General features: G+C 39.0%; 3 protein-coding genes across 15 annotated transcripts in view; 2 read left to right on the top strand and 1 right to left on the bottom strand.

Moving 5' to 3' along the window:
- Positions 1-19: 19 nt before the first annotated feature.
- On the top strand, positions 20-7706 carry LOC106656307 (cytoplasmic polyadenylation element-binding protein). 6 transcript variants are annotated; one of them, XM_023459515.1, is made up of 13 exons: positions 20-218; positions 283-486; positions 2307-2724; positions 3202-3341; positions 4453-4509; positions 4581-4867; positions 4933-5062; positions 5140-5530; positions 5592-5824; positions 5906-6025; positions 6078-6243; positions 6313-6521; positions 6599-7706. In XM_023459515.1, the coding sequence occupies exons 2-13, from the start codon at positions 466-468 to the stop codon at positions 6752-6754; spliced, it is 2328 nt and encodes a 775-aa protein (XP_023315283.1). In that variant the 5' UTR covers positions 20-218; positions 283-465; the 3' UTR covers positions 6755-7706. The 6 variants fall into 6 exon arrangements, with proteins under 6 accessions (XP_023315283.1, XP_023315282.1, XP_014232691.1 ...); XM_023459514.1 differs by having other exon boundaries at positions 20-486; XM_014377205.2 differs by having other exon boundaries at positions 21-486; positions 4936-5062; positions 5906-5998.
- Positions 7707-7811: 105 nt separating this feature from the next.
- LOC106656308 (peroxisomal membrane protein 11C) lies at positions 7812-10205 on the bottom strand. Its single transcript, XM_014377207.2, has 4 exons — positions 9414-10205; positions 9171-9349; positions 9028-9096; positions 7812-8942 (listed from the first exon to the last, which is right to left on the bottom strand). Exons 1-4 carry the CDS (start codon positions 9642-9644, stop codon positions 8726-8728), a joined length of 696 nt encoding a protein of 231 aa, XP_014232693.1. The 5' UTR covers positions 9645-10205; the 3' UTR covers positions 7812-8725.
- Positions 10206-15239: 5034 nt separating this feature from the next.
- LOC106656215 (protein lap4) overlaps positions 15240-19078 on the top strand; it is a 50373-nt gene continuing 46534 nt past the window's right edge. For all 8 annotated transcript variants that reach the window (XM_023459566.1, XM_023459564.1, XM_023459568.1 and 5 more), the window contains exons 1-2: positions 15240-16263; positions 17325-17652. In XM_023459566.1, the coding sequence (XP_023315334.1) occupies positions 17491-17652 (162 nt within the window). In that variant the 5' untranslated portion in view covers positions 15240-16263; positions 17325-17490. The remainder of the gene's footprint in view (positions 16264-17324; positions 17653-19078) is intronic.

Here is a 19078-nt window from a genome sequence, read left to right as displayed (position 1 = left end):
TTCCGATCACCGCTAGTCCGCTCTCAGTTATAGCCGGTAGTGCGCGGCGCGAATCTTGTTTTTGCGCGTCGCTCTCGTTCACCCTTCGCGAGCGCTGGCGTCGCGGCGGCAGAGCAGCCGTGCAAAACGGCAAAGCACCATAACGTCGTCAATCGGCACGGGACCGTCAGTGGTCTCGCATTAGCAAAACACACGCTCAACGTTTTATATAGAAAAAAGTATATAACGCAATTGACGGGTAATATAATTCGTGAATAATCTTTCGCTTCGTCTGTCACGAAGGTCGTAATTAAATTACAACTGAATTATTCGCGGCGTACGAGGGTAAAATCGATCCGAGGGAATAACCGGGTATCGTCGGATCGAAATACTTTGCTGATCCAATCGCAGGGGCACGTGGTCAAGCGGCAAGCCAACAGGAGGATCTAATCGTCCATCGTCCATCGTCCTGCCCCCAAAAAGACGATGACTTCACTTTTGCACCAGGTATGACGTTTTCCTAATCGTTACCCTTAATTGGTTAATTCTCCGTGTGTGTGCGGTCCGTTGAGAAAAAATGGTCGTTTTTCATTTATTTCGCCTGCAAAAACGAAGGGTAATAAACATTGTTTTTGGGATCGTTGTCGGTGCCACGTACATCGCGAAATTCAGCCTCTGAAAGTCGTTGTCATCGGAAAATGGTGCATGATTCGCGAGTGTGATTTTCATCGTCAGCCGTTGATGAACTCTAGTGTCAGTGAAGATTATGTAGCCTCGCGCCATGGTCTTTTTTTTTAAATAAAATCTTAGTAGTCGATGCCTTAATAATCGAAAGTTTTTTGTTTGCTCGACGGTTGCATTTGTCGTGTACCGTCTTTGAAAGTGAGTCTATACACCTTCAAACACCTATACAAACCGAGTTCGATATGCGCGTTTGATTTTGATCGACTTTCGTGTTAATCGACGGGACGGTACGCGTCGCTGACCTTGGAACGAAATTAAAAACCCAGAGACTCGTATGTAACGGATTATTTAAACAACTCGAATCTGGTCAGGTTATGCGAATTGACGGCAGCGAGAGTAAAGGGCCAATCGTATAGATAGCTGATTAGCTGTCGACGCCGCGGTGCGTATTCCCCCGAGTTCGAAATGATCTGCATTCTGGGCTTGGGCATTCTCGTTCTCGCGCATTCCTCGCGTTGAGGCACGTTTTCTGCTCGCACGAGATACGGACGGCGAGGGGGAGGAAAAAATTCGATTTATCAAGTCGAAAACACTTTTTTCCTCTGCATTATATGAGGTATATATAACGATAGGTGAACTTCCGACGCGAATTTCGCACGGATACGCAGACAAGGTTTTGATGCTGGGGCATTCTTGGAATGCCTCGTACGCCCGTTGACACGATGTTGGTAAATAAGACTCTGCGCGAAAGATCATCGAGTTGTCTCTCTTTACACGGGGGACGACGCTGATGATTCGTGTACATGCGTGAGGATGGTAGTTAATGCTTCTTCTTGTATGTAAATACGCAATTGTCGCGCATGTGTGTGCCCGATGATGATATCAAGTTTTTCACTTTTCACTTCCGAGAAATTTGGAGGAAATTTTCCCGTCTCGCACAGTGGCTATTGTACTTTTATTGATTTACTTGGAAATCAAATGTACCCGTTATTATTTTGATACTCGTCCTCGTGTGCGATTTGCCTTGCTACGTCTCCAAACAAGTACAATTCTCATGGTAAGATCATCTTTCTAGCGACGCTACGGTGATGCTGACTCGTTCGTAAAGTACACCTCTATCGCTCGATTCGTACAAGTGTGTAATCGATAAGCGTAGTAACCCTTTTTCGAGACTTTTTATCGATCGTTGCTCTACGTTAAAACCGTGCAGATTCATCAAAAGCATGTACGTCGCATTTCTGAAGCTCTTTCTTAATTTTTTCCTTTTAGACTTGAATTTCTTTGCACTTACTGATTAAAATATAATTATTTTCGCTCAAAATTTCAAAAGTATACGATTATGAATCACATCTACGTAATTTTTCACAATAAACATAAGATTTGAGCGCCGCGTGTGCACTTTTACACGGAGATCGCACAGCTCAGCGAAAAAAAGTTTGTTATTGTGATTATGCTTGCTGCAGTGTAATACCACACCTCTCTGGTGGAAATATTTTTATTCCGCCCATGAACTTGGTTCCTCTTACGTTTATAGCTTGAAAGTAACACTACTTTCTTGTGCGTTCGAGCGCAAGGTGAATAAAAACGTACGTCGCTTCCGAAATCTGCAGCTCTCTTATTCTATGTTTTTTTTCTCATCGCAGCTAGCCTACCAGTACGAGGCTGAAAAACAGCAGCATCAGCAGCAACAACAACAGCTGCAAAGCGAAGTCGGGCTGGACGCGCCGGGAAGTCCCGCGTCCCCTCAAGCTTATCGTCAGTCACAACAGTTGACGAGTCACCGCGACGAAATGCAGCAACAGCAACAGCAGCAGCAACAAGCCGATCGCGATTACGTCAGTCAACAGCGCGAGAACAAGATGCAACTTCAGTCGCACGAGCGCGAGCAACATCTGCGCGAGCTTTCGTCCTTGAACAACCTGCTGTTGGACTTGCCGACTGTGCCGTCATCGCCGACTTACAACGCGGCGCCCGGCTCCAAGTTCTCGATCGGCCACGAGCTCGTATCGCCGACATCGAGCGCTTCTCCTTCCAAGAGCGTCTCGAGTGGAAATTTGGATGGTAAGTCGAACGATTACTGTTTTACGCTAGTTCGTGTACGCAAACTTTCGAGCTTGACGTTATTTACGTTTTATTCGGCATGCCAATCAACGATGCACGAGCGATACCTGTTCGTCGCGTACACCGGCTTGTCTCGCCGCGCGTCTGAGCGCGTGTCTGAGAAAACCCGTCAATACAATGTTGGCTTACAAACACTTAGCAATTTTCACTGTCGTTGTTTTACTTCGCTACGGTTATCCCAATATTTACTTTATATTTATTTTCACCATCACAAGTAAACACCAATTTATTTATTTTTCCTTCTAGGAAATTCGTTCTTTTTTCTGTACAATTTTATACACTTAATAATTTTCATGAACCCACAAAGATTTTTTCGCTGATGACTTTATGATACTTTTAATTTTAAAATAGAAAATTCATTCATAAATTGGAAACTATTAAAATTTCACAATAATTTTTAATTTATTTTTTGTTTAGCAACAGATATGTCAATATCTGATCTATTTGGATTAGGATCTGCGCGCGGATCATTGATGAGTAACAATCAAAAGGATCATGGAGCGCAAACTGGTTTCGATACATCTACATATAAGCAACATAATATGTATTATTCCCAGGTATTAATGGCAATCTTAGTTCATGGTACTGGTTCAATTTTCTCGTTCAACCTCGGTAATAGTAAAATAACAAAATTGATCGTATTGTTTCAAACTCGTTTTGACGCGTGATTTATTAATTTCATTTATTTTCTTGGCAAAACTTGAATATTATGCTAGTCGAACGATGCGCTTATGCTGTAAAAGTGTCAAAATGAAAGTGTTCTACGTTTTATATCATTTTTTCGCATTCGCGTCTACTTCGTGAGCTTTAATGGGTTTCATGAAAAAGCCTAAACAATAACTGCCCGTCTTCTCTGGAGATATTCCAAGACATATTTTTGACATTATCTTATTACTACGTTTTTACTATAAATTGCTTTGTTTTAAATATTTCTAACGTATATTGAAATTTCACTTTTTTATATCTTATTTTTTATAGACGAGCTTTTTAATTTTTTACGAAAAAAGCAGCTCAAATGGCCGATTAAAGGCTATTCAAGAAACGCACAAAACTTTTTGGCTCAGACTGAGGCAATAAAAGATGGAATAGGATGGGAGAGATGGCGCGTTTAAATTTCTTATATACGGTCGAAAGCTCGCGTCATGATTAATTGCACTACGCGCAAAAAATTAAGTTTCAAGTGTAAATCTTTTGCATTGCATACACATTCATACATGACCTCGATTGAGGGTTCAAAAAAAATCGTATTTTTCACCCTTAGGTAGGTAATTGTCCTTATTTCAAGTGAGTGGCCGAATATTTTTATAACTCTGGCCGTTTAAAATATTTTCAACGCGCAAATATTGGTCTAGGATCCGATTAAACATACCAATAGCAAACGTGTATTTTTTTCGACAAGACGCATAAACAAGTATCTTGATGGTGACAACCCTTTCATCTCTCGCGTTGTCATGTTCTAGCCGATATTTTTGCCGCGAGCCTTTCTAGATATTAACGTTGGAGCTGCTCCAAAAATGAAAGTAATGACTGCCGCGAACGAGCTAATCTGAAACAATGCAACAATTTTCCACTAGCTTCATTTTTGCTTTATATACTTTACCTTTATTATTATTATTGTGATTCTTACGACTTGTCGCTGAATTTTTGTCAAAAAAACTTTTTTCTCAGCAGTTGGACCGCTCCGATAATTCCAATGGATATTACTCAAACACAACTGCGGCCGAGGTATGTTTCTTACATGGTTAATTTGTTTTACAAATTCAAGAATAATCTGAAAACATGATTCATTTTGCAAGAAACCGTATGAGTATTCAAATGGATACTACTCGAACCTGAACCAGTCGAATAGCAATAACTACATAGATACGCCGAGCTCGCCGGTATCTGTACACACACCAGCTACACCTAGTACACCTGGCAGCATGTACTCAAATCCGTACTCGTACTCGAGTATGACCAGCAGTAGCAGTCCTTACAATTCGGCCTCATCGGTATCTAGTGGTTACAATAAGCGATTCCCATCCTCGCCACTGCGTTCACCACCGTGCTATGCACGAGCGATTCGAGGGTCACCACCTTATAGGTAAACGAATGTCCGCAGAACAATTAAAACAATAGCTCACATATTATTAAAATATAATGTTTTAGCAGCGATTGCAGTAGTCCATCGACAGAGTATCCTAATCATTCATTTGGCTGCAATAATTCGAGGTCGAACTCACCAGCTGATTCTGATACTAGTGCCAGTAGTATTGACGGTCCTTTAGCAGATATAATCGTAAGAATATACTAATGTCTTTTTATCTTAAATTAATATTGCGAAAATATATTGATAATATTTATTGGTTTGAATAGCGCCGTTGTTATCCTCAAAACCCTTGGGCTGAGGTAAAAAAATACCTTCATAGTGGACGAGCTACCCTCGCTGATTTACCGTTCATCAAAAAATGTTTTATGGAATACTGTCAGACGCAGCAGCAATCACCACAACAGCAACAACAGACAACACAGCAATCTACCCCTTCACGATCATCTCAACATACCCCGATGCACAACCATTACCATCATCATCAGAACAACAATACCCCATCACGCAGTTACTTCAATCAAGAGTCTAATAATAATTCCTTTAACGGCTCTCATTTTGGAAACTCCGAAAAAAACTGTTGCAATATGTCGGTTCCAAGAAGCAATCCGTCACTCATTTCTTTAGATAAAGCTGCTAGAATTCATCGTAAAGCGGCAGGTGAATACCATTATTTGATTGATTTTTGTATTATTTTTAATTACAATAATTCTCAATTCAGCTGCATCCGATGCAAATCACACATGGTGTGGAGAATTACCTCAAAGAACTCGCAAGCCCATTGGCTATTCATCGAAAGTTTTTTTGGGTGGCGTTCCTTGGGATACGACCGAGTCAATCTTGGTTTCTACTTTCAAACAATTTGGACCGATTAAAATTGAGTGGCCAGGGAAAAATCAATCTTCTATTCAGCCTAAAGGATATGTTTACATTGTATTTGAATCAGAAAAACAGGTGCACTTTTTTATTATTATACGCTGCATTCATATTATTTTTATCACGAAAAAAATGTATTGTAATAAACTGTTCTTTTAGGTGAAATCCCTTCTAGCCTGCTGTACACATGATTTTTCTAACGGTGGCCGATATTATTATAAAATATCGTCAAAGAGAATGAAAGGAAAAGATGTAAGAATAAATGATACCATTGAAAATGTACGTAGAATTATAATTAAATATTTCAATAATAACGAGTTGATCTCCTCAGGTTCAAGTTATCCCTTGGGCTCTTAATGATAGTAATTTCGTCAAATCCTCATCTCAGAAATTGGACCCTGATAAGACTGTATTTGTTGGAGCCTTACACGGAATGATGACAGCTACAGGCTTGTCAAAAATCATGAACGATCTATTTGACAATGTCATTTACGTTGGTAAGAAATGTCAACCAAAATTTATCCTACAACACCAAAAACAGAAGTAAATGAAATGATTGTTTATAGGTATTGATACTGATAAACATAAGTATCCCATTGGATCGTGCCGAGTAACATTTAGTAGCAAGCACTCGTTCAACAAAGCTGTAAATGCTGCCTTTATTGAAGTCAAAACTGCGGAATTCCGAAAAACAATTCAAGTCGATCCATATATTGAAGATGCACCTTGTTCAAGTTGTTACGTTCAGCAAGGACCATATTTCTGCAGAGACCGGGTAAAATTGATATTTAACACCTGTAAATTTGATAACATTGATCTCTAAATACTAATTTAATATTTTATTTATTTAAGATGTGCTTCAAGTATTACTGCCATACTTGCTGGCAATGGGTACACAGCAGCGAATCAATGAGTTCGCACGAGCCAATGTCACGCGGCTTGAAGAAAAATCATGTTATTGGTTTGACTCCGAATTCGGGATTGAATCGACGTTGGGATATGTTATAAATGGGTTTCTCTCTGCTGACATTGACCGACCAATGTTTTAACTATCGGTCAACATAGTCATCACTTATTTGACCCTAGTCGACGGAGGAGCAGAAGCTGGGTGTTTATTTTGTTTAACTATGAAGAGTAAAACGGAAAGCGTCAGCTTAATACGTAAATTTTATAACTTGCAAAAATAAATGCAAGAACCATTGGCTTTATTGCGCGTGAAGACATTCATGCGTTTGTTCAACAAGTTTGTTGAACAAAAACAAATTTTCAATATGTTACTAATCGTGATTACTTTAAGTTCCTATTATGAACCGAGTACGATTTTTTTTTTATTTGTTGGTATATACCTTTATCAAGAGCACTGGCTTGGGAAAAGTATATTATTTTAATTAACATTTAAAATGAGATGATATAATTATTGTTATGATTTTCGGTCGTCTTAGGTGCGAATCGAAGGGCCCCTATAGTGACGAATGGACCCAGTCAGTCATTGATTCAATTTGATTTATAATTGATTATTATATAGTGATGATGTTTACCAGTAAGAGAGCATTCATTTTCTGGTAGATTATATTCGGTTGTTTAAATTTGATTATGATGTAGAAATTGTAATTTTTTTGGTACTTGATGCTTGTAAAGCATTTTTGATAATAATTACGAGTTGTAAAATACATATTTTATGCACACGGGTGTCAACAATTACTTCAGCCACTCGAAGTGGCTCTCTTATTGTGGTTCAATGACTTTACAATGGAGTGAAATTCGGGCTATGATTCTAGTAATAGAATTCTGATTCTTTATTTTTTTTTAAATTTTTTGTTAAGATTTACAATCCTTCGCAATTCTCGTGTTGCGTCTATTTGTTTCAAAAATTGATTTTCATCTCGCTGTCTATTATGTTTCGTTTTTTTTATATACGATTCTGTTAAATTGGATTAAACAATTTAGATCTTTGCACAAATCTTTTCTTTATTCTTCTTACTTTCAAAATCCTGTCTATTCTTATTTTTCCTTTCTTCCTTCTATATACCATAATCTATTTTATAGAAACGAAGATTATATTATCTTTCGAAAACACTAATCGGTTATATGCATAACATTAGACAGTTTTATCTATGCCTTGTCTAATCATTATCTAAAAATTATTGTACTAGAAAATTTTTAACGCTACGTCTAGCGATCTGAAATAATGAATTAAAACTAAAACTAAAAATTGGTCTAATAGTGAGTAGGGATTTTTGAAGTATTCAAAAACAAAATTACAAATTAATGACCAAGTCATTATTAATGTATCCTTAAACTTATACACAGTTATAGCAAGGTAGTGTAAAGTAAAAAAACTGGCAATGCCTTTGCGGACAATTTTTAATGATTATCTTTTATCCAAAAAAATTTAATTTATTCACTTTTAATCAGTCGTGCCTTTTAATGTGACCTCCATAAAATTTTATTGCGGCATTATACATACAAATTATTTTTAAGTCCAAAGAAAAATGAGCAATTAACTTTAATGTATTCATACTCAATCAAAGTGATTTCTACTAACTAAGACTGTTGAGAATTCAGCAAATGTTGAGCTTTTCAGAATCTTATAGTCTCATTGAGACATTATTTTAAGTTACATGAAAGTGCCTATCAGGTTTTTTAGTTTTTTTATTCCATGTAAAAATGTTTTTAAGCAGCTTAATAATTAAGAATAATAATTTATAATTATTAATGAAAAGTTGCCATGATCTTTGCTTCAACTTTGTCAATGTTGAACTTGTAGAAGAAATAAATAATAAAATAGTAACACTTTGTTTTGATTTCAACAAAATTTTTCCCATTAATTTTATTAAAAATATTCATGTGTTCTATATCATTTAGAATGCAATAACAAATATAACCTTATAATAATACTTAAATAATTATCTCTCACTACAACTGTCACCCAGCGCCCGATGGTCATACTGCGAATCAGTATTAAAAAATTGTATTCATTCAACTGTATCTTTGAGCCATTTTTCTTGTGAGTGCTTGATAAACACCAATTAATGATGAAATAGTTCCTAGTGCACCAACTTGGAAAGCTGAAAACTTGCCGCCCCACAATGTCCCTTTGGGCAAATAACTTATTGCATAACTCAAATCTAACATTAATCTAAAACAAGTTACTAGTTCATTGGTTTGTTGACTTCTAAGAATTGACTTATTATATCTGAAATAAAAATGTTTTTATCTTGTTGCATTACTAATTTTTTTTTTTAATGTCAAATAAATATTTAATGATGTATAGTACTGACCTTGGATTAATTTCTTTTTTACAGAAATTCATTTCTTGTTTCTTTAACAGTTTATATTTTCTTAATGTCCTGAAAATTTTAATATCTCTCATTAAAAATATGCTTTTCAATTGAAGAAATAGATTTATACCATTAAAACTTACTTTAAGAGCGATAAATATAAAGAACCTATCCAAAACCAAGTTGTAGCGTTACCCCATTTCTCAATGTCTATGGAAATCAGATTATTTTCTCCAGCCCAACAAATGTGTTCCACTGGACTGTATAATAAATCTACAGTAATTTTGATCAGTTCAATTGTTCTGATTAACCAATCTGGTTCCTATAATAATTCATAAAATATTAATGAGAAGTTATATATTCATTCTAATAAAAAGTTAACAAACCTTTTGTCCAGTGCCATAGGTCATTACAGAATGAATATTAGGAATATCATCAAGAAGTCTTAAGATGACTCTTGCACCACTCATTTTACTTCCAAACTTCTTGAATTTATCTGAAGTATCATTTGATGTGGGGAATCCGGATGCCATTTTAGCTGCATAAGAAAGGGTTCGCAAAAACTTGTCACGTCCCTCATAGCTGTCTAAATAGTCAGATACTAGAGCGATATTCATTTTGATTTTTTTTGGCAAATACTTGTGTACTCAAAAGAGTACTTTTGAATAAAATAGAAGCACTATCACTGCAGTGCATATGTTTACTGAGATTTATTGACTAGTACTTTGTAACTCCAAAGTCATTAAGATAACACGAAAGATGAGAGTAATTGATAAATAAAGATATGCATAGATTAAGTATATAAATATAAATACTTTTAAATGCAATGAACTGAGAAAAATAACATCAACAGAGATACATAGAACAGATATATGTAAATAAAAAATTTGTATGAATAACAAGTGTGTGTGTGTGTATGGCAAGATAATACGCACAAAAACAACAACTCTACATGACTAATTATAAATGAAATAATAAACTGATGTGCTGATGAATAATATAACCTAATGCACTGAATCGAGCACACATACAAAAATCTGCGCTGTGCAGTGGTATCGGCACTGCTATCATAGCACACAACCCGTATACGAAAATTGACCTGTCAGACGGGTTGTTGGCGCAGTACTGACGTGTTCACGTGTGCGGCTGCATACACTATAGATAGCTATGTCGCAATTCGCAGGCCTCGACTACACTTATTTACTTTGACTCTTGTGCGTGTGTGTGCGTTTGTTGTGTGTTATAAAGGAGCTTGTCTCGCCGCCGTGTAAAGCAAGGCGCAAATATATAATTCGTAACGCAATGAGCTTGCAGTTTTTCATTTACGAGTTGCATTTTTTTCTTTTAAATAAAGCGTTAGCGAACAACATGATACTGCGACATTTACAATTACAATCATTTAAAATGAAATTTGATTCATTAGTAGAAGGATCGTTTTGTAAATAAATGTGAAGTGAACGCGCATGAATTGTTCATGTAGTCATCATAAAGCAAGATCAAATAAGATCAAATAATAAACACTTGTATGTAAAAACATCAATATATGTAAAAAAAATAGAGTAAGTAAATAAAAAAATAAAAAAAGTCCAAAATTAAAGTTCAATTGAAAAAATAAGTTTACTTTTTCAATTCAAGGATTTACTTACTTTTTCATTTGAACTTTAATTTTGGATTTTTAACTCCCGATGTGAATAATTATGTTCAGTTATTGGGGAGGACAGTAATTGTGAATTCGGCGAGTTTTCAACTTTTAAATATGGTGAATATTTATATTTGAAAGTCATTCAAATGAAAATAAAAATATATTTTTCACAAAAATTTAAAAAAAGCATGAAAAATAGTCTTGAACAAATTTTAAAAAATCTAAAAAAATTTTAGTTCAAACAAGTCAATAATTTCATGGATAAACAAACATTCAAAATCAAGAAAAGTTAAAATTTCAGAAAGAAAATTCAACCAAGGAAAAGGACTCGGAAGTTTCACTCCTGGTGCTCAGATTATCTAAAATTCATTCAACTATATAAAAACACCAGAAGTGAAATTTCAGAACCCTTTTCCTTGGTCGAATTTTCTCTCTAAAATTTGAACTTTTCTAGATTACAAATGTTTCAGTATCGTCATATAGTTATTTATGCAACAAGTGCCCAAGACGTGCCATAAGACGTTTTTAGCCACGAGTGTCGGCGAGCCATGTTTACATTTCGGAATGATAAATATTCGGAATTATGAATATTCCGAATTTCACACATTCCGAATATTCATAATTCCGAATAGTTATCATTCCGAAATCCGAAATGTAAACCTGGCCCCGAAAAAATATCTTTCTCTCTTGCTCTACGCAAGCGCGTACGAGTGGAAGTCCAGTGAGCTAGGGTTTCACTTTAAAGTCGCCTACGTGTTTGTTACTCTCTTCATAGATCATAGATCAAAGTACACGTCTACAGTCAGTACAAATTACAATGTCACAGTGTGAGCAGCAAAGTCTCATGTACTTTAGCGATTGATTTTTAAATGAAATAATCAGTGTTTGTGTGTCGTGTATCGGTGTTCGAAATATATAATGTCTTCGTCAAATAGCATGTCCGGCGAAAGGTCCCAGAGTGGAGGTGACGCAGCCGACAAACTCGTAGAGCATTCAAAGCTAGAAAAATTGAAGAGGTTACGAAAAAAATTCTTTTTGAAGTTTATAAGCCATCGAAAGGCATTTCTCTATGAATTTGGACCCTTAATAAAAGATTGGAAGGAACAACTTCCAAATCTAAATGAAATTTTTACAAAGCGAGAGGTGGATTTACTTCTCATATCAAGCATCGAGTCATCTTGGATTCTAAACATCGTCGAGTTCGTTGTTCGCAGCGGCTACAAAGACGAACCCGACTTGGACGTAGACGGTAAGCCACTGCTGCATCGTACCACAGCAATAAACCAGATAGATAAGCTCAGCTGGTACTACGACTCTACGATCATGAAAAGTGAAGTGTTGAAAGATTTATTCAAAATTTACGACAAATTCCACGCAAATTATACCGACGATTCAGGCTACACACATTTCTACATTGCCTGCAAGTACGACTTCGAGGACGTGGCGGAGAAATTTCTCGAGCTCGGGCAGGATCCCAATTGCCTCGTACCGGAAACAGGTGATTCGATGCTGTGCTGGGCTGCAGTCGAAAACTCGGGGTATACAAAGATTATGCGATTGCTGCTGAAGCATGGCGCCGATCCGTGTTTGGCCGACGAGCACGGACGGACTCTTTTGCATGTCATATGTCAAAATCGCATAATTATCTCGATCTCGATGTTACTCGAAAATGTCAACGAACTCCAGCGGACGGAGCTGATCGACGCCCAAGATAAATGGGGTGACACTGCGTTGCTTTTGGCACTGAATGGCGGCCACGGTGTACATGAGACTACTGTCCGAGAGCTGCTGAGAAATGGTGCCGATCCGAGCTTGGCCGATGCGAAAGGACAGACTCCTCTGCACTTCATTTGTCAGAAATGCAATGATAGTCCCTCCGCGTTGACGATGCTATTCGAGAACGCCGACGAGCTCCAGCAGAAGGTGCCGATCGATGCCCAAGATGAATGGGGCGACACGCCGTTGCTTTTGGCTCTGAAGCCGAGGACTGACCGATGTCCTTATAGACGGCCTGCACGATACATTGATACACAGATTATCCGAGAGCTGCTGATAAGAGGGGCCAATCCGAGTTTGGCCAATGCGAAAGGACAGACTGCTCTTCACATCATTTGTCAGAGATACGAGAACGGGGGCTTGTTACGGCTATTCTTCGAGATTTGCGACGAGATCGAGAAGACGGCGCGGATCGATGCCCGGGACAACGAGGGCAACGCACCGTTGCACTTGGCTATTCCGCACTGGAACCCGGAGATGGTCGAGCTGCTGCTGAGACGAGGCGCCGATCCGTGCTTGGCCAATGCGGAAGGACAGACTCCTCTGCATCTCGTTGCCAGGAGAGACTTCAACGGCGACATGATTAGGATGTTTTTAAGTATAAACGAAGAAAGGCGGCGCCCGGTGGGGATCGACGCCCGGGACGGTTCGGGCCGAACAGCGCTCGAATGGGCCGTGACGCGTTGTTTGCCGCTGGTCGTCAAGAGTCTTCTGGATGGTGGCGCCGACGTGTCCGACTTCGTTTTTCCGACCGCGAGAGATTCGGATAGGTACGGCTACATCAATCGTAGAAGATTATGTAATGCTTATCATGACGATGTTGTGGCCAATAATGATCTTGACAAGAGTTGTCGTGTAACTAAACTGGCTGCGGTGACTGGCCTGCTGGCCATCGTCGAACTGCTCGAGACAAGAGGCTACGCACTGAACCAAGACGACGCCCTGAAGGTCATGGGATTTTTCGCCAAGTACGGATTGTACGAAAGTACTTCGACGAGTAAGGAGGTCGATGATTTGGTCGATTCACTATTCGAAGAGATGGCGAAAAAACCGACGTATATGGACGACTACAACTTCACGACCTCGTACGAATTGCATAGTATTCCCTGCGACTTTATGAAGGCTTGTTGTTTGTGCCTGTGCGAGAAAGTATCGAGAAAATTTTTCCGCGACTGGGCCCTGGATCCTTTCATGGAATTGACAGGTTCCCGACTGCCGATCGAGCGCTGCGAAATTATCATTGACAAGCTGAAGAATGAGGATTTGTTTAACGTTTGTCTGGTGGTTGCGGGTCGAAGCTCGTGACGATCGCAATAATTATGTGTACAATCATTTTTTTTTATGTTCGGTGTTGCTTCATTAAATAAATGAATATATTTAAAAAAATGAGGTTTAATTTTTTCACAAGATCATAATTCTCTTCTCATCGACTATTCTATTTGGCTATCATCTCATCAATAATGCATTGGAATCGATATTTATATGTACAGTAGACAAGATCATTTAAAAAATATTTTCAATGACAAGATCACGCAAGCTCAAAACAACCAGGAGCAAAGCACGAACAAGAGTAATATTATCCATCCGAACGTGTCACAGACGACTTTGGTAAATTATTAGTAAAAAATAAAAGTAAAAAAAGAAAAAGTAGAAAATTTTTAATCTTAATTTTGTCTCCATTCTTACAACCTCGTCGTTCGCACCGAATTCGAATTTTTCGCGCGCGATCTGCGCAAGTACGCACTTGAACTTTTTGCAAGTTGCAATATGACGTATTCCACGCTCGGCCAGACAGTGGGCTCGCGCGGGGCATTTTTTAATGTATCGCAACTTTTCTAACTCGCCGTGGCCGGCGCAATTGGGCCTGAAAAAATATTGCGCACATGCATTCCGATTGATTTTTGTCTGTTCTTTCTTCTGTAGTATAAGTTTTTCCAAAAAAGTTAATTTTCATGGAGAAAATTGACTTTAAAGTTAACTGAATTTTTCGGCAAGTATACCACTTGCGATTTTGTTCGAAGTTATCTCAATCGAAAGGTAATTTAATAACGAAGGTTTTAAAATAAATTACAAGTTGACGACTCAAACGTTTCAAAAGTTATGAACAATTAAGTACCGAAAAACGTGATTTTTCGGACGAATTCTGCCCTCCGCTCAGCCGGTAGGAGAGGGGGTAACATGAGTCGAATGGAGCAATACACGCGACATTGAGTGCTTCAAAACGATCGGTAATCGACTGTCATTGCAATTGCGAAAGGTCATCAACCCAGGTTTATCGGCCAGGTAAAAAAGGCCGCGTTGTCGATGATCGACGAATCGCGCGGCGGTGCCCGAGAGCTCGCGTCCTCTACACGCGAAACGCTCAATCATGGCGATTCTCGCGTGTACAAGCGATCCGCGAGTTGCTGCAACTTGCAGTGCAGAATGTCGTTATCTACGCTCGATTCGCGTGCACTACCTTATACACGATTGGGCGTAGGAGAGTCGAGTCTCGAGCGGCGGCGGCGACAGCAGCTCTCCTATACTCGTACGCGCGTCCGTTCGTCGAAGCCACGAGGCAATAGCAGCAGCAGCGAATTACCGCAGGAATAGAGCAGGATCGTCGAGCGAGCCGCTCGCAAAGGTTTATATGCGAAATCGGCCTCGCGAGTCGAGTACCGAGATCCGCCACCGAGGCAGCCGAGGCCGGCTGTGGCACGGCAATTTTGGCGCTGGAGTCGCGGGCGCAGGCGGCATAAGCACTAGCAGGCCTGCGTATCGGCCGCTGGATGACGTCAGTAGTCAGGAACGCGCATTGCAAGGCACACCGCGCGCACAGCCCCGACTCCGCCGCGACTTCCATCTCTTTCGCTCTCGCACGAATCGTCGAACGGCGCGACAGAGACGGAAGTATATAATAGCAGCAGAGGCATCATCGTCTACGTCGACCGAGTAGGCCGTGTGCGTATATAGTTGTACCTATACATCGCTGCATCCGCGATATTTCAGTGTAGCCACGGCAGTAGCGCTGTGAAAGTGCAGAATTATCATCGTCGGTCGACAGCCGAAAACGTCTCTCTCTCTTTCCCTCCTTCGCTCGTAGGCAGGCAGCAGCAGCAGTATATGCAGTGCTGATACACAAGTTCGGAGCAGTGTGGCGTACAGAGGCGAGAAAAAGACGCTTTCGCGTTACATCGGAGCAGCCGCACCCCGTCTGTGTAATACTACGGAGTCGTTGTTGCCTCGTCGTTGCCTCCTCATCGTCGTTCGCGCCTTCGGAGCTGCAATTTAAATCGAAACAAAAGTTCGTCTACGAGTGTGTGTGCTGATTAGTGCGTGCATGTGCATCTGTCTCTCTGTGTATGTGTGTGTGTGCAAATTAAAAAAACGTGTTTGGTGGATTGCGCGCGCGTGTAAAGTGCTCTACGTGTAAGTTGTAAGTCTTACTGTGTTGGTGTGCTACAGTCCTGTCTCAGTGTGTGTGCGTGCGTGTCCGTGTGTGTCTATCGTACATACCGTGGCTGGCTGCGAGCGTGAAACTGACTCCGTCTCGCTCGCTCTCGACTCTCTCGGAGTCAGTAGTCGGGCCCGATATATACACTCCGATCACCGATGAGGAGCGAGTGTGTTGGCCTCATCGTGCCTCCTATTACCGTTCTGCTCCAGTACACGGCGACGCATAGCAATAATTAGCTCGACCCGAGAGCATCCACAAGCTACTACGCTCGCTGCATGACCGAAAGCCCATATACGAGTCCACGCGAGCCATGGCCAAGTGTTGTCGAGAATGACACATCGGTCGCTCCTACAGGCGCAATGCTGCCGCCCATAATCCAAAGGTACTATAGTCGGCTTCTTTTTCCTTTTCAGCTCGTATGTCTATATGTACTTGCACACATGCCATGTACACATACCATGAAGTTTCTCTCTCTCTCTTTCTGCCTTTCTCGCTCGCTGGTTCATTCGCTCTATCGATACATGCATACATTCACGTATACAGCACTCGAGTAGTGAATGCAGCGTGAGACTTGAGACGCGCCTCGTATACGAGTATTCACACACCTTATACGAACTGTCTAATCGCATTTATAACCCCTAAAGAAGGGCACAAGCGGTAATGAGGTATCGCGGGGCCTATGCGCGGCTCTTACACTTACCTATGAACTCCGACTTGGTCAAGTGCTTTTCATTTGAAAATCACGAGTGCCATCCGATAACTGTGAACAACTTTGCAGCATTTATTTTTTGCCACTCTTCCGTGCTATTCTCCAAACTCTTTCATACATTCTTTTCGATGCTCCGACAAAAAATTCGTTCTACTACGTGCGTGGAAAATAAAAATACCTAACAAAAATCAGCTGTCTTCCCTGTCAGTGCGCAACTGCTTCAGGTGGTCGTGAAATAGCAAAATCATGGAATTTCAAGGATAGTTATGAAAAAGGAAATTACTCAATTTTAAGACTCTCGATCCAAAAAAAACTTTCACTTTTGGTCGCGTAATCTTTTTAATAATGCAGCTCGATGATTTAAATTATGCATAAATCGAGCGATGATCTTGAAACTGTCAAAAAATACGGAAAGCGAATAATTTTTTTTTTATTTTTAATCATTTTACGCTTTTGACGAGAAGTTTAATTTGTAACCACTGCCGATACAGCTCATTTTTGTTTTACGTCATAATTCATATCATTTTTTAAATTGTTTTCCAATGACCATTCATTTTTTCACACACATATTTATACTCGAACTATGCATTTTTGAAAAAAAAAATCTTAAATAGAAATCACAAAGTACAACACTTATTACACGAACGTACAACTAAAATTAAGATTTTCACCATTCAAAAATAAGTGAACGTGCAAAAATTCTCAACATTAACGATAAATTACAATTTTCCCAGATGTTCATAATCAGCGCTGCGTCAAACTAATACGCTACCAACGATCAACTTGCTCAGAGCTGCTGCAAGAGCAAGAGGAACAAAAACAGCCAAAATTCCGTGCACCACTGTAGACAACAGCTCGTTTTTTACGAGTCACATTTAAAGAAGAATAAAAAGTGTAAAAATGTTTCGCTGCATACCGATATTCAAGGGCTGCAACAGGCAGGTCGAGTACGTGGATAAAAGACATTGCTCTCTATCGACTGTGCCCGATGATATACTGAGGTATTCCAGAAGTTTGGAGGAACTTCTGCTTGACGGCAATCATATCCGAGATCTGCCCAAGGTGAGTCCTTTGTGGTTTACTTTACTCAAAAGAATGTTCTTTTCATTCATAGTTCGCGCACTATCGTTTTTTTACATTCTTGAATTGCATTACAAAACGTGTATTCAAGTTATTAATGTTGATGCTTGATGTGTAGAAAAGGGTAAAAATTTGAATTTTACACACCTGGCTCTATCATTTAAATAGCTCAGTGAGAGTTGAAACAGACACTTTTAAACCATTTGAAAGAAAGTTTATTTCATTTGATTCGATCATTAATTTTTAAAATCTTCATCGAGGATCTCGATTGTGTGCAGCTGAAACTTGTTCAATACACTATAGAGATGCAGAAAATAAATTCATGAATCATAGATTTTATGAGTCATTTTAGTATGTTGTCAAGTTTTTCTTCTAGTCTGATGAGTTTTTTTATGAATAAAATTCTTGGTAGTTTTGACAAAACGTGATTGTGTTGGCTTCAAAAATAAATTATATAATGAACAATATACTTTGGCTTATTTGATATAACAAGAGTTGAAAAATGTGTCATTTTAATTTATCTCTTATTTGAATGAGTAAATTCTTGTCATTCTAGACATTTTTATTTGCTTACTCTCTTACTCGATTATTGGAATATCGGCTCTAATCTTTATTAAAAAATCTTCTGATAAGAATTACCATTGAGTCATTTTGATAAATAAGCATTCTTTTAACTACAATAGAATACATACACATGAAATAGAAGTAAATAAAGCAATATTTTTTCATTGATCTAAAGATGACATACTTATTCTCTTTTATTTAATAATTCTAGTTAACAATATGATTCTAATTGTTGGTTAAAAAAAACTATAACGAATTCAAAGACCTCTACTATTCTAATGGAAAAATCTTAGTAGTAAAGCAACATTGAGAATCCATAGAAATGCTCTCCTTCTCAGCTACTTATTATCTGACATTCCTCAACTCTGAAAAACGCTCAACTTTATTTTCTACTACCAATTCACTTTACGCGTGCCCATCTTCAAGAAATAAAAGCAGCAGGAAACATATTTTCCAAAATGAAATGATAATAATGAAGGTAGAATATGAATAAGTATGAGGCAGTCTTGTGTAGAGCATATTCTTGTGCCGAACACACGGCGCGGCGCGTCGACGGCTCGTGGGTTTTACGCGTTCGTGTGAGTTTGTAATACGTGTGTATGTGCTTTACGAGTGATTCCCCATACACACTTGAACGTACTCGTAATGAAAGTAAAGAACGAGGAGAAGAAAAAGAGGAAGAAAAAGAAGAAGAAAAAGGAGAAGAGAAAAAATGAAGCGAAGGCACGACGATGCTAGAGCAAGGACGTATATTCGCCAAGAGAAAGGGAAAAAGTCGCGAGGCTCAAAGAAAGAGGGGGACAAGAGTGACGACACGACTTGTTCATCTGTTGCTATATATAAT

The sequence above is a fragment of the Trichogramma pretiosum genome, unplaced genomic scaffold (genome assembly GCF_000599845.2).
Source record: "Trichogramma pretiosum strain Unisexual culture from Peru unplaced genomic scaffold, Tpre_2.0 scaffold7, whole genome shotgun sequence".
Lineage (NCBI taxonomy): Eukaryota > Metazoa > Arthropoda > Insecta > Hymenoptera > Trichogrammatidae > Trichogramma > Trichogramma pretiosum.
This window is presented reverse-complemented; position numbering and strand designations above follow the sequence as displayed.